Source organism: Agelaius tricolor, unplaced genomic scaffold (assembly GCF_023055355.1).
Source record: "Agelaius tricolor isolate 1412-34295 unplaced genomic scaffold, bAgeTri1.0.p SCAF_9, whole genome shotgun sequence".
In the NCBI taxonomy this organism is placed as follows: Eukaryota; Metazoa; Chordata; class Aves; order Passeriformes; family Icteridae; genus Agelaius; species Agelaius tricolor.
The window spans coordinates 15,605,169-15,618,806 of record NW_027269269.1 but is presented as its reverse complement, the minus strand read 5'-3'; the positions used below and the strand labels follow the sequence as shown (position 1 = coordinate 15,618,806).

Here is a 13,638-nt window from a genome sequence, read left to right as displayed (position 1 = left end):
AGAAATAAAAGAAAATAATCTCAAAGAAAGAATTCAGGATACTTTAACCGAAAGAGATGGTATTAGGAAGAAAAACCCAAGAGGGGATTTACAGAAAACTCTGTACAGAAGTTTATTGGCAAGCACCAAAGAATTTTTACAGGGTGAAAAAGGGAAGAGAAAATTACACACCAATCAGAAACTTGAGGTACTTAGACACACACACACAAAATTATATTCACATGAAATATATAAGATGCTAGAGAGTTGTTAATTTGTAGCATAGATCTTTTTGGCTTTATTTCTAAATTCAGCCTCTTGCTCTCTCCGCTGTGTTTGTGCGCATTAGCCTGTGCACATTAGCACATACCGTCGCTCATGCTGTGGTTTAGCATTTAGGGCAGATAACATTCTTCCCGGACTTGTCATTTGCATCTTCTGATGCAATTTTGTTGACAAGGTCTTTTCAGGCATGCAGGGAAAACAACGCTCCCGCGTCTGTTCGGATCATTGGTAAAGGAGTATCTTTTTCAGTACTTTGTCTAGATGCTATTTCCACAAGAAAGCACTTAGCCTGTAAAGCTTGTACGTATAAATGTGCTTCAGCAGGGTGCCTGTGACTCGTGTCAGGGTCAGCTAGAAAATGACTAAACCTTCCTGAAAATTGCAAGAGTAGTTTTTGTTGCTTGTTGGGATTTTTTTTTTTCCCCTCATCCCTTCCCGTGGTTTGTCATCCAGAAAGGGATGCAGGCGTGCGTCCCAGCCACGCAGAGCATTGATTGCTTCTGCCTGCAGCGGGGATGCTGTCAAGTGGCTGCGCGAGTGGAGTCCGGCTTTGACACGGGGCTGCTGGCCAGGCGCCCCCGCCGTGCCCGGCCGCCGCCATGCCCGCCCGCTAGCCCGGCCTGCCCCGCCGCTAGCCCGCAGTGCCCCCGGGCTGGCCTCGCCCCCGCCGCCGGCAGCGCGTCCATGCCCGGCGGGCAGGGCGAGCCATGCACGGGCACCTCCCCAGGCAGCACAGCTGCGGCGGCAGGGGCGCCGAGGGCCCGGACGGCGGCAGGAATGTGCCCCCCGCCGCCAGGGATGCCCGCTGCGCCTGCCGCTGGCACCAGCACCCGGCCGGCCTCCCGCACGGCCCCCAGGCGCTGCCCTGCTGGGCACCCGCGGCGGGCGGCCAGGGCAGGGGCAGGCTCGTGCCTCTGTGGGACGCGGTGCGGAGGAGCCCCCCCAAGTCCCCGGCCAAGCCCCAGGGCAGCCCCGGGCAGTGGTGGTCAGAGTGCGGCTGTGCCCACGGCTGGGCCCCCCCGGTGCAGGTGAGCTGATTCTTCACTCTGCAAGAGACCTAGAGGATGCTCCAGGGAGAGAAAGTGAGGTTTGGTGGTGTCGGCAAGTTTTTGTGATGTGTCCCGATGTGTGTTTAGTGGTTTATTCTGGAAATGTTATATGCAAGGGCAGGCTGTGTCGGGGGGTCATATGTGTGTTTGGGTATTATTTGTCTGTTGCCTGTGAAGACTGTGGGCTGTTCTTGGAAAGGTTTTCTTGTCAAAATGTTTTGGTTTGAGTCTCCAGGTTCTGCAGACTTCCTATTCCATTGTGGTGTATAGAACTGATGTGTTTATCTCCCGTGTGTAATGGATTTTGTGAGCTTCTGTAAACAGTTTGTTTTCAGATATCACACTGAGTTAAAATAATATTTTAAGAGACAGCATGGGGGAGGGGGGTGCTAGATTTACTGATAAGAGAAAGTGTGACCTCTTTCTCCTCTTTGGAACTTCAAATGTAGTTGAAATGTTTAATAAATATGAAATAGCTCTTTAGTTTTCACCAATCTATTGATTTTGATTTAAATGCAGGGCAGTGTATTTTCAAATATAAACCAAGCAGCATCTATGATGTGTACAATTACCTGTAAGCAGCTAGAGTGAAACCCAGCACTGTGAAATAGGAATCTCAGTGACACTCATAGGATGGTTAATACTAAAAAGCATTAAAATTACCTCCACTCATTCATGTTTTCATGTCTCACTTAGAAAACTTTCAGCTTATTCAAAAAAGCTTTCTATCCTGGCAACATAGAAGGCTTTTGTCAACATTTCACAGTAGAAAAAGGCAGAATGTATTGCTGAAATAAGTTTTTGAAATATATCTCTACTTACTGATAAAGTGTACACTAGAGTTTAAGTAGCCTCAGCCTACACTGAACATGGGCACCCTCTCTAGAGATTACATCAATTCTTTCATGGAAATGGTTTTAATACAACTCTACAGAAAAGCCATAAGGCAAAGGATTGTCAGATAGTGTAGCTATATTTTATCTTGTCTTATGGTCTGAAAAAGTGATGTCTGTTGACTGAAAGTTATTGTTGTATAAAAAAGCTTCTTTTTTCTTCTCTCAAATCTAGAATCAAGTGGAAAAACTAAGCTCTGTTGTATTTTTGAGTGATCAAAATAGTGCATGTGACTACAAAATATTTTCTATATTTTCTGTCATATACAAGGCATATACAGTTGTTTATGTTGGGATAAAGCCAATGTTAAAATAATGTATAAAGCATCTAATTGGACTTTTTTTCAAATTTGAATTATAAAACATTTGAAATATTTTCTTAGGCTCTTTTTGATTTGGAAAAAGCTTGAAGAAAAAAATACTTTCAATGAAAGAGCTCCTTCATTTTCAAAGGTACAGAATTTGTAAAGAGAAAATGTAGAAGCATTATTAAAAAAAAAGCCCAAAAAGGCCCTTTTAAGATGTATTGTAAAGTTTTTTCAGTAGTTTTAATACCTTTATGATCACATCCTCATGTGTTTAGGTAATGTGGAATTATTCAGGCTTATGTGATTCTTACATTTAATACAGAACTTTATTTTGGAAACTTGCTTTACTGTATGTCCTGAATGCCAACTACCTTATTCTGTTTATGAAGGTGCCTTTCTTGGGTTGTGTCTGTAATGAATTTATCACTGTGTCTGGGGGGGACTGATGTACTTGGGCTAATACTTGGTAGTTTCAGTGTCATAGAGTTGAGAGTTTGTTTCAAATAATAATCTCCTTTTCCCTGTGCAAAGTAAGCATTGTGTAAGGCACGGGCAGGAAGGGAGGAGTGTGTGTACATTTGCTTGTGTGTGTGTACATGTATTGTTGTATGTGCATACACCTAGAAAATCATCAATGATACTGCATAGAAACAACATGAGAAAACATTGTAGGGCTGCCCTTACTACTTCTCCCTATCCCTAGTCTGGGGATACAAGTGGAAGTCAGTGATGTTTTTTGAGGGCTATGTTGATGGGGAAATCTTTCTTTCTTGCTGAAATAAAGACATGTAGTGGAACAGTTAAATTTGCTTGCCTAAGGAAGGAAAAAATAGGAGAATTTATTTTAAATTTCCATCTAATAAGTAAATGTGAGAATAAATAAGACATTGATAGCTTCCAAGTTGGATTGTTTCATTACATAAAGTTCTGATCAGGTTTTTCTTCTGCTTGACTTCTTTTAGGAGAGACTACTTTGTTCAGACATAGGAAAGACATAACACCTTGTGAAACTGCTTCTTGATAGTACTGTTGTACCAAACTGAATTCACAGGTCCTTCTTTCCTAGAGTGTGTACTTGACAGCTGTTACTAATGTGCACTTTGGCATCCTGTTCCTGACAGAAGTGTTGATTTTATTGAGAAGTACACAACTCCATTTTCTTTGCCAGTTTCTTCTTCTTTAGTATGCCAGAGCAAAGAGTGTCACTCTGGTATTATTGATATTACAAGTGTCTTAAAAATTCTGCTTTGCTGGCTTGCATGTTTGTGTTTGCTAGTAATGTCATGTTGACTTGTGGATACAAGAGCTCTCTCCATATATCCAAATAGAAATTAACTTGGAATGCAAAAAAAAACCAAAACAAACCACCAAAAAACCACCAAAAAAAACCCCCAAAAAACCCCAAAACACCAAAAACCAAAAAAAACAAACCACCCCACAAAAACCAAAAATCCCAAATTTTGAAAGTGAGATGAAATCATGTTTCAATGGAAATTTGATTCCAAGACCTAATTTGGCTTTTGACTTCCATTCCTTTTTGACAAACACATTTACAGTTCTGTTTCTTTATTTAAAAGAAAAAGGAATGGGAGGAAAGTGAAAAGAAGAGTTAGTTAATAGGCAAGTTTTAAATGTCCCCGTTGCTAGGAAATTTTTTTTGTCTCTGCAGTGCACTGGGCATCTCTCTCACCATTAGTATATGAAATTATCTGATTTCTGTGATTCACTCAGTGATTTCGTACTTCAGGTCACTGTTATGCTGTGAGATATTGGAGAAAAATTTGAGGGTGGAAGAGGGCCTTGTATAGAGGCAAGGAGGTGACCTGGTGTTTTCCTTGGGTCATTCTGCCATGGGATTTGGTTTGTAACATTGGATGGACTTTCCCAGTAGGCACCTCTAAGATTGCTGGCACATGCAGTGTAGCAATTAATTAGATTAGAAATATATGTTTGGCTAAGGTGTGCAATGAATACATTCTTTGTGCAGAAGGGACAGAGGGATAGGAATCTGTATTGCCCTGATTGTAGATTGAAAAGGAAGTTGCAGAATTTGTGTTGCTGTTCTTGTGTTAGGAAGCCCAAAGTATGAATTTTAGTTTGTGTGGTCTGTATGAAGGAGGTCCTCCCCTAAACACTTTCCCAATATGAGTTTTTGGATTCCATGAGCTCAAAATTATCCTTTTGAGGGGGAAGGAAGGTGTAGAAGTAGATTCCTAGCTTTATCTGTTTCCTAGTTCAGAAGACAATATTGGAGTCCACTGAAATTTAGCTAAACATTTGCTATAAAATTTTCAGCCCTTCTATTTTAATATGTTCTCAAAGAAAATCATTTCATAGCAGATAGTATCCTAAATGTATCATCTGCAAGAGTGCATACATGTGCTTTGTTTTGAAAACGTCCATAAAAGTGTAAATGTTCACCTATTTTTGAATGGTTTACTGTCAATATCAGCTTGGATGACTTTTTTGGTTACTTGGGTTTTTTTTACAATCAATATCAGAAAAGGTTTTTTATGGTCAGTTTCTTTTAGAATAAACTATTTCTTCTTTTAGAAAGAAGTTCTTTAGAAAGAAATAGTTGTGTTTTGTTACCTGGTAGAGGCTTGTGAGCTAAACCTAGGCTATAGATGTGGCATGACTTTAAAAGAGCAGTGAGCAACCAAATTCTGAAGGATCCTCTGAGAACAGTCTTTTGTGTTTGAAGGTCTCTGGGGCAAGTGCTGAAATTCCAGTATTTCATTTGAGAACTCTTTGCATGGTGGCATGAAGTGAGAGCTTGCTTCAAGGCATTCTGCCTCAGTACTAATACAGAAGGTCTACTTTAAGAGAGACTGGCTCTTCCAGCTGTATGAAGAAATTATTTATCCATGGGTTGTGGTTTTGAAAGCTTAGATCACTCCTTTCAGTTCACAGATTCCCACATGCAAGTGGCCATTCTTCTGGCAAGCCCCTTCCGGCTTTAAAGTTACATCAAGCTATTTCAGTTAGCTAAGGGAGAGCTTTTCACTCTAATCTAGTGTGTTCAAGTGCCAGTAAAATAGCAGTTAAACTGCAAATAAAGAGCAATAATTGGCTTTTACACTTCTTTGCAGTTGAGAGTTAGATGGTATAACTTGAGCTCAAGTTTTGGTAGGAGTAGCAGGGCAATTTTCATGAGGAAAAAAGCTCATATTCCATTGTCAGGATGGTATGCTCTTATCAGTGGTTTTAGATGACAGCTCTTCATTCAGCATCTTGCCTTGGCTTGATCCTCATGCTGCATTCATAGAAGTGAGGTCATTGAAACATTGTCAGCAATCTGTGCAGCTGCTATGTAAAAGATGTACAAATGCAGAAATACAAAAGCTGTTATCATATTCTTTTGAAGATGAGTGCTATTGTTCTAACAAGTCCTGTATCCAGTCCCTTTCACTGACAGAGGGCTTTGAGAAGTCTGCACCATTCTAGGTGGCGTTCAGATCTGACTGTCTCGCAGGACAGCTGCTTTAAAAATCTTTTATTTTTGCATTCATGTTTAACCTATTTCCTCTACCAAAACCAGGAAATCTTTGTTACTACTGAGTTCATAACAGTCATGTTTGGCATAAAAAGGAGATCAAAGCTTAGCCTGTTGAGGCCAGCAATTTCCTTAGTGATGTGGGAACACTCCTGGTCAGAAGTAACATGAAATGAGGCATAAGAGCCTTCCCAGGGAAGTGGTATTTAAAAGACTCATAGATGTATTGCGTAGGGACGTGGCCTAGTGGTGGGCTTGGCAGTACTGTGTTAATGATTGGACTCAGTGATCTTAGGGGTCTGTTCCAACCTCAGTAATTCTGTGATACGGTAATTGTTTAGAAATGTGGTTCCTTAACTTAATGGTTGTTCATGTGACTCCAATTTGAATGGTATGCAATGAAAACGCCAGAAACTCCAGAAATGAAATATGCTGCGACCACAGCAGGACTTTCCCTCTGAACATGAAAGTTCCTTTTTTGGTGGTTTTGTTTTGTTTTGAGTTTTTAGAGTATATTGGGTTTGGTTTTTTTTTTTTTTTTCCTTTTGTTCTGGGGTTTGGTTTTTTCCTTTTGGGGTTTTTTTTGGGGTTTTTTTTTTCTTTGTTTTTTTTTTGTTTTGTTTTTTTGTTGTTTTTTTTTTTTTTTTTTAAGGAAAGGAAAGAGAAAACACCAGTGTTATTTATGAGGCATTGTGGTCTTCAGATTCAGGAACTTGGAGGGGTGTCAGTCATCCCAGATTTTCCACCATCTCGCAGGAGATAATTCAACAATCCCTGCCTTGACTGATAATGTAGTATTGCTTTGCAAAGGCCACTGTGAAGGCAAACTTCTCAAAGTAAAAGAAAAGTAGATTGATTCATTTGTTAAATAATATTCTGTCTCCTTCTATTAGTGTATCAGGTCTTTATCAGTGTTAATATTTTTGATAGCACATAATATTAAGTATTAGCAAAGAAATTTAAGAAATAGGCATGGCTACATATATCATGGCAGTATTTATGTGCAAGATGTTCCATATATTTTCCTTTAAATATGGAAGTGGATACACTATGTACAGTACTTACCAATGATAGTAATGATTTATAGTTTAATTACACATTATTTGGCTCCTGCTGATTGTTCAGTCATAAATATCTTGCTGCCTAATTTGCATTTATTTAAACATGTATTTCAGAGTTTCTCCTCCTAGATGCCCCAAAAATCCAAGAACATTTTCTCCCCTCAACCTGTAATTTGGCTGCTGGGATTTCCAGGGGGGGATGAAAGGGAACATAGGGAATTGTAGGGTTTGGACAGGGTTTGTAGCATTGGCCATTGGCCAAAACTGCACAAGTGTTCTGATAGTTCTCCTGCTATTCAAAACTTTGTCTAATACTTACCATGTTTATTCATCCATGGGTAAACTGTTCATCATATTTGAGAACAGAGGGATATTTCTCTAGAAACCCAAACTGGTAGACCCCAAAGGGAATCAAAACCTTTTATTTTTCCTGCACTTTTTCTATATTCTGCCGTGCCATGTAATCCACTCCTAGGACTATTTCACTCCAGTAGATCCTTGATGCCACATGAACTTAGAACACAGGAAGGTCTTTAATCTTTCCTTTTGTGCTCTGATGGCACAGGCCACATAATAGGATTTTAGTCTTTCTGTCTCTTAACTGGCTCATGAGGTCACTGGAACTCTTTGGTGGCATGTCAACAGGATTGATAAACTGGATGCTCTATGGACTAAAAGGAAAAATCACCCTGAAATCATTGCCTTATGGTTTGCATGAAATGATTTGGAATAAGAAAAAGGCTTGATAACCCTAGTTGGGCTTTGTGTCTAATGTTCCACTACATTTAAATTGGGCATTCCAAGATGCTAACCCTTTACAGCAACTCAGCAAGGTGGCTTTGGTTTGATTCAAACAAAAGAAGTGAAGGGTGATGCATGACAATTTATAACTGGACACTCAGCAGTGGCTCAGATTGAGAGAGAATTGGTCTCAGCTATTTTGGTGTGACTTGAAGACGCAACCTGAAAATTGATGTCTCTCTCTACCGGGGTACAAAAATATCAGACTTCTCCACTAAAAAAAAAAAACAAACCCTAAAAAACTAATGGGAGTTTCTGGTTATAGTAGTGACAAGATTTACAGAGTTTGCCAATTTAGCTCTCTCCCCATATCTGCATGTGACTTTTGGACGAAGGATAATAAAAATAAAGCCAAGAAAATGTCAAGAAAGGAATATGGACACAATTACTTTGCTTTTAAGATCTATGTTTGCTTTGAAATAAGCCTTAGATTATTACAAGAGAGTTTGTAAATTAAATATCATATACTTATTTATCTTTTTGTATAAACAATTTTTATAAATTACTACAGTTACTCAGAAGAGTTGTCTCAATAGTCATCTAATTTCAAAGTCTTCCATCATTCTGAGAGTTTGAAATAAAGGGATCAAAAAGGAATTCTTTATGTATTGGAAACAGAGGTCCTATAATATCTAAACCAAATATCAGAAAAACAAACAAAAAAATCCTTTTTGTAAATTCCAATTCTGGTATAAGCTTTCTTTTAAGTCACAGGAGTCAGCTCTGAATACAGTACAAAATCCAATTTAGCAAAATACCAGCTGGTTTTGATTTGGATATTATTGTACTTTTAATACAGATTTTTGCCTTTCTGATTAAGTATTTGTACAAGTAGAAGCAGGTTACTTCAGCAGCTGAAATTGTTCATATAATTGGTGAAACAGAACATCAGACAAATGATTTTCATTATGCATTTCAAATGAGAGCAGAATGGAGTAGCGTTTCAGGATTTCTGTAGCTACCCTCCCAGAGCAACTACTCTGCAGCCAGGTATGAAATCAGTTAAACTGAGGCTTTTAACATTCCTTGTTCTCTTTTCAGACTCTTTGTTTACATTGGTTTTGCTTTTAAATTCCAATAAACACTTGTTCTATACTGAGCTGCTATTTCTTGCCTTCATGATCACGGGAATAGGAATTACTATTTATCCATGTGCTGCTTTGTCCAGGTTTTATGTTGTGACCGTCAGTCACCTGAGAGCTGATCACATTGATTGAAAATGTAAGGTCTAAGCTCTGATTTTACTTTTCTTCATTCTGCAGAGCCTACTTTGGGGAAAAAAAATAAAATAGGTGTTTGAGAGACCTATTTCATGGCCCAGTTGATGTCCACTAGCACAGCTTCTAGTGCCAGCACAAGGCTGAGAGCAGAAGCATGTGACAAGGGTCATGTCCCAGCATAGCTGTCTCTTCCAGAAGTAGTCACACTAATGTGCAGTTTGATGCATGCAGTTAAGTTTTGACAACACAGCAGTGCTCAGGGACCTCCCTGTGCTAAGCACAGAAACTTCTTTCAAGCTCATTTTTGCCTTTAAGGATTCAGAAATAATAATGTTTCATTTAAGAAATGGAGAGAGTTTTGGAGATGACTTTTCCCTTTCCCTTTCTGTTTTCACTTTCTGCTCAGCAGACACATCTGGGTTCTATCAAAATCTGTCTGGCTTGCAGTCATGAGTATAGAAGTCACTTGTCATACTCTGCGAGACTGCAATTGGGCACCCAGGATCAAACAGCCAAATGACATTTTGAAAGAAAAACAACCATAAATTTTTATCTATATGCTCAGTAAGAAGTTAGTAGAAAAAGCAGAACCCTGGTCTCATCTTCAGTCTGAGGCTAATGCTGCCACATTTGCTGCTGTGTTTTTGAATGGTCTCTATACCACCAGCTCAGTCAAAAACTTAGAGGCGGGTGCTGCACAGGACAGGCTTAAGGATCACACCCACATGCCTGACAGCATTGTCCAAATGCTCCTTGAATTCTGTCAGGCTGGTGCTGTGACCACTTCCCTGGGGAGCCTGTTCCAGTGCCCAAGCACCCTCTGGGTGATGAACCTTTTCCTAATCTCTGACCTAAACCTCCCATGGCACAGCTTCATACAGTTCCCTTGGCTCCTGTCACCAGAGAGAAGAGATCAGTGTGTGCCCCTCCTCTTCCCCTCATAAGGGTGCTGTAGACCACAATGAGTCTCCACTCAGACTTCTCTGCTCCAGGCTGATGGACCAAGTGACCTCAGCTGCTCCTCCTGCAGCTTCCCCTCAATACACTTGACCATCCTCGTGGGCCTCCTTTGGACACTCTCTGACAGCTTCTTTGGATGCAGCCCAGGGCACAGTTGTCTTTCTCGCCTGCAAATGCGCTTTGCCGGTCACATTTAACCTCTCATCCACCAGTTCCCCCAAGTCCTGGTCTGCAGGGCTGCTGTTAATACACTTCATCTCCAGGACTCTATTGATGTCATTGGTTGCCCTGACCTAGGTATGGGACCTCAAAACTTGGCCTTGTTGAATCTCATGAGTTTCCTATGGTCCCATCGGGCATTTCAGAAAAACCTGGCCGATAGAATTTACAGCAACTTTGGAAAAAAATATAGGTTACTATAATAATTATTGTAATTGTTAATAATTATTATTTTAATGTTTAATGATATTACAGAAGCTACACAAATATGAAGTGGAGCAATACCAGTTTTTTGTGGGTTGATTTGACTGCGCCATAGTTTTTCTGTAGTGTACCACATGTAGATCTACTACACATATGAAGCAGAGTCATGATACACTGCAGTTGCCTCTGGGGCAGTTACTAGCTTCCTCAGCCTCTTCAAGTATAAAAGCAGAAGCAATCTGATCATTTCTGCAGGTATAAATCTGCAAAAATATTGTCTTCTTTTTTTTCTTTCAGTTGTCATGGCAGTATTCTCAGTGGATCTTCTCTTTTAGCTGAGATGCATTTAAGTCTATGTAGTCAGCACAAAACTGGAATTCACACATTACTTTTTTAAATAATTTTTGCTGGAAATTGAGGTTATCACTCCTAGTTATTTTGGTTTTAAGCACTGGTTGCTGTCTATCAGCTAAGCTAATTTGTGTACCAAGAAATGTCATGTTAATCATATGGAGAATACAGAAAGAAATGAATCAGCTCTTAGTAGTAGTTGAAAATGCAGAATTGCAGAAATATTTTGCTGAATGGACAAAACCTAAAAAGCTCCTCAGATTCATAATTCTTTGGTCCTTGTATCCTCTGACGGTAGCCCTTGTAATATCTAACCAAAAGGTTTCCTTTTGCTCATTTTATATAATGCCCTTTCAAAATGCATGTTGGTGTTGCATTTAGTATCTGAAATTAAGTATCTGTTTTCCTTCTCACCTTTGCTCTTTCTGTCTTCTTTTTGAAGAGTCCCATTAATTCTACATTTCTTTTTCATAACTCATCTGTATTTTCACATTTTTGAATGGTTGCCAAAGCAGTAGTGGAATTACTGGGTTTACTTGTATGGTCTTTGTCTGATTTCCAGATGGAAGTCTTTTTTCTTGTGGTTCACTTGCAGGGATTTGTCCTCAGGTGATAATAACTTTAATGTACTTTCTGCCAGTTTCTATTTCATCATGTTACCTCTTGCACTTGAGGGTTCAGCAAATCTGACAAACCAGCAAAATGCAAAAGGTAATAGAATTGCCACTGCAAAAACATTTGCTACCGTGGGGATGGAGGGGTAAGGGAGCTCGGTTTTGGTATTATTAATAATAAAAGCAATAACAAAACTACAGAGATGCAGGAAATTCTTTTTGCAGACTGAAGTACTAGTTTATGTTCAGCAACCAACCAGGGGCAGGAGAGGTGAAGAAAGCAAAATTGATCCTGTTTGTTTTCTCCAGTTGTCATTACTGCCTGATACCTTGACATTTCTTTAAGTGCCTCAGAAGGAACAGCTATGTGATTCTTCTGTTTTCTGATAGATTTGTGAGTTAGGTCAAGGTTCATTTCATTTCACACTGGGAATGCTGAGGTAGGAAAGTTAAATGTTTTTTTGGATTGCACATAGAACAGAGGAAAAGCTTAATTTTCAACCCCTTTGTCATAGCTTAGTCCTAAGGCAATAGCTAGACTGAACCTACCTGCACAATTTGTTGAATGGCTCTAAGTTTTAACCCATCTGTGTGGAAAGGTATCTGAAATCTGTTCTCGTTGGACCTTTAAGGGTCCTTGCTGGTTGTGCCCACCCCTGAGGTGCAGCATCGAGCTCGGTGACCTTTGTGGGGACTCTCAGTGACTTCCTGGGTCCATGAGTGTGTTGGTAAGATTTCCATCCTTTTGAGGTTAGTGGTTCTTCATGTTACTGTAGAAAGATGTAGTGGGTTCTTTGTTGAAGTGGGGCAGTTTGCATCAGCCTGCTCTGTGTATGAGAATTTTCAGCTAAAGGCAGGGCTTTGCTCTTGGAGTGAGGCACATACTGACTTGGAGATACAAAGTTATTACTTAACCAGCACTACTCAAGCTTTTCCATCAATAGCTTATGTTCCTTTCAGCAGTTTGAGCTGATCTTATTGCTGGGATGTTGTACAGGGCTGGTCAACACAGTTTAAGCAGTTTTTGTACTACTGAATTGGTAAACTTGGAGTAAGAGGAGAAAACACTGAAAATATAAGAGCAAAGCAATGGCAGAAAAAGTCACTAAGTGTAGCTGGAACTTCTTTAACAGATATTTTTCTTCAAATGCAGAAATTTATTAAGAAGCCACTGAAGTGGCCCAGAGTTCAGCAGAGTGCTTAACACTGTTCCCATGTAACTGATACAGTCTGTGTTGGTGGGACTTGGTGTTACTGGCGATACTTTGAGTGCTGAAATTAATCCAAACTTAGGTACCCTTCTCAACTGCAAAGCAGCAGTCTAACCTGCAATTGTTCCTTTTAAAAAATTCATGCTATTGTTTTTTCCATTTCTATATAAAACTAAAGAAAAAGAAGAAGAATCCTTTTAAAATCCACCTGATATGTAAATTGACAGGATTTAAAAAAAGTTTTCAAGATTGAATACATCAAACACACAGACAATTCTGCTTCTTCATTTGTTTGTAATTTTAAATTTATCTTGAAATTACAGCGGGGTTTCAACAAGAATGGCAGTCTAGGAGGGAAGAAAATAACATTTTTGTAAAGATCTTGCGCTCAGATTCAATCCAACAGAAAAGTTTTAAAGGCACCAAAGAAAAAATTTAATTGCTGCAATGACTGGTCTTTGACTATTGAAGCACTAGTGGGAAAAGTTAGTGAAGCAGAGCATCAGTTGATCTGAAAGTAATATGAAGCAGTAATACTGCCTCTGATTATTAGATGTAAAAGTTCAGACATTGTGATGCAGGAGTTTTGGGCTGGAACTCGGCAATCATTACTCTATCCTTCCTTCCCTTGAAAATTCAATAAGAATAACTACCAAAGCCATCCAGACTTAAACAGCCCATATAGTTCTAAAACCATAAATAAATAAACCTGTATGAAAAATTGAATGGCTATATTGTTCTTACTCTTCTAATGCGAAGTATTTCCCTTGTAAACCACTCAGTTATCTCTGTCATTTGTTCTTAATGTGTTAGAGGTTTGTAAACAACCGATTGGCAAAACTCCAGTGAGGCTTTATAGAAGCTATTATCTAAGATTTATTTTAAAAATTAAACATTTTAATGTTCGTAGGAAGTCAGTAATCCAGTTGGAACAGTTTAAAAAGGTGAGGTACAGTTAAACCATTTCTAAAATTCTCTGGTGAAGAC

General features: G+C 39.4%; 1 protein-coding gene across 29 annotated transcripts in view; it reads left to right on the top strand.

Annotated features, from left to right (window-relative positions):
- The window catches only part of DLG2 (discs large MAGUK scaffold protein 2), a 982,781-nt gene that overhangs the window by 565,220 nt on the left and 403,923 nt on the right, over positions 1-13,638 (top strand). For 4 of the 29 annotated variants that reach the window (XM_071432867.1, XM_071432864.1, XM_071432858.1 and 1 more), the window contains exon 1: positions 957-1,292. The exons of the other annotated variants lie outside the window; for them this stretch is intronic. In XM_071432867.1, coding sequence (XP_071288968.1) covers positions 972-1,292 — 321 coding nt within the window. In that variant the 5' untranslated portion in view covers positions 957-971. Of the gene's footprint in view, positions 1-956; positions 1,293-13,638 lie in introns of those variants that run through there. 29 annotated transcript variants of the gene reach the window in all.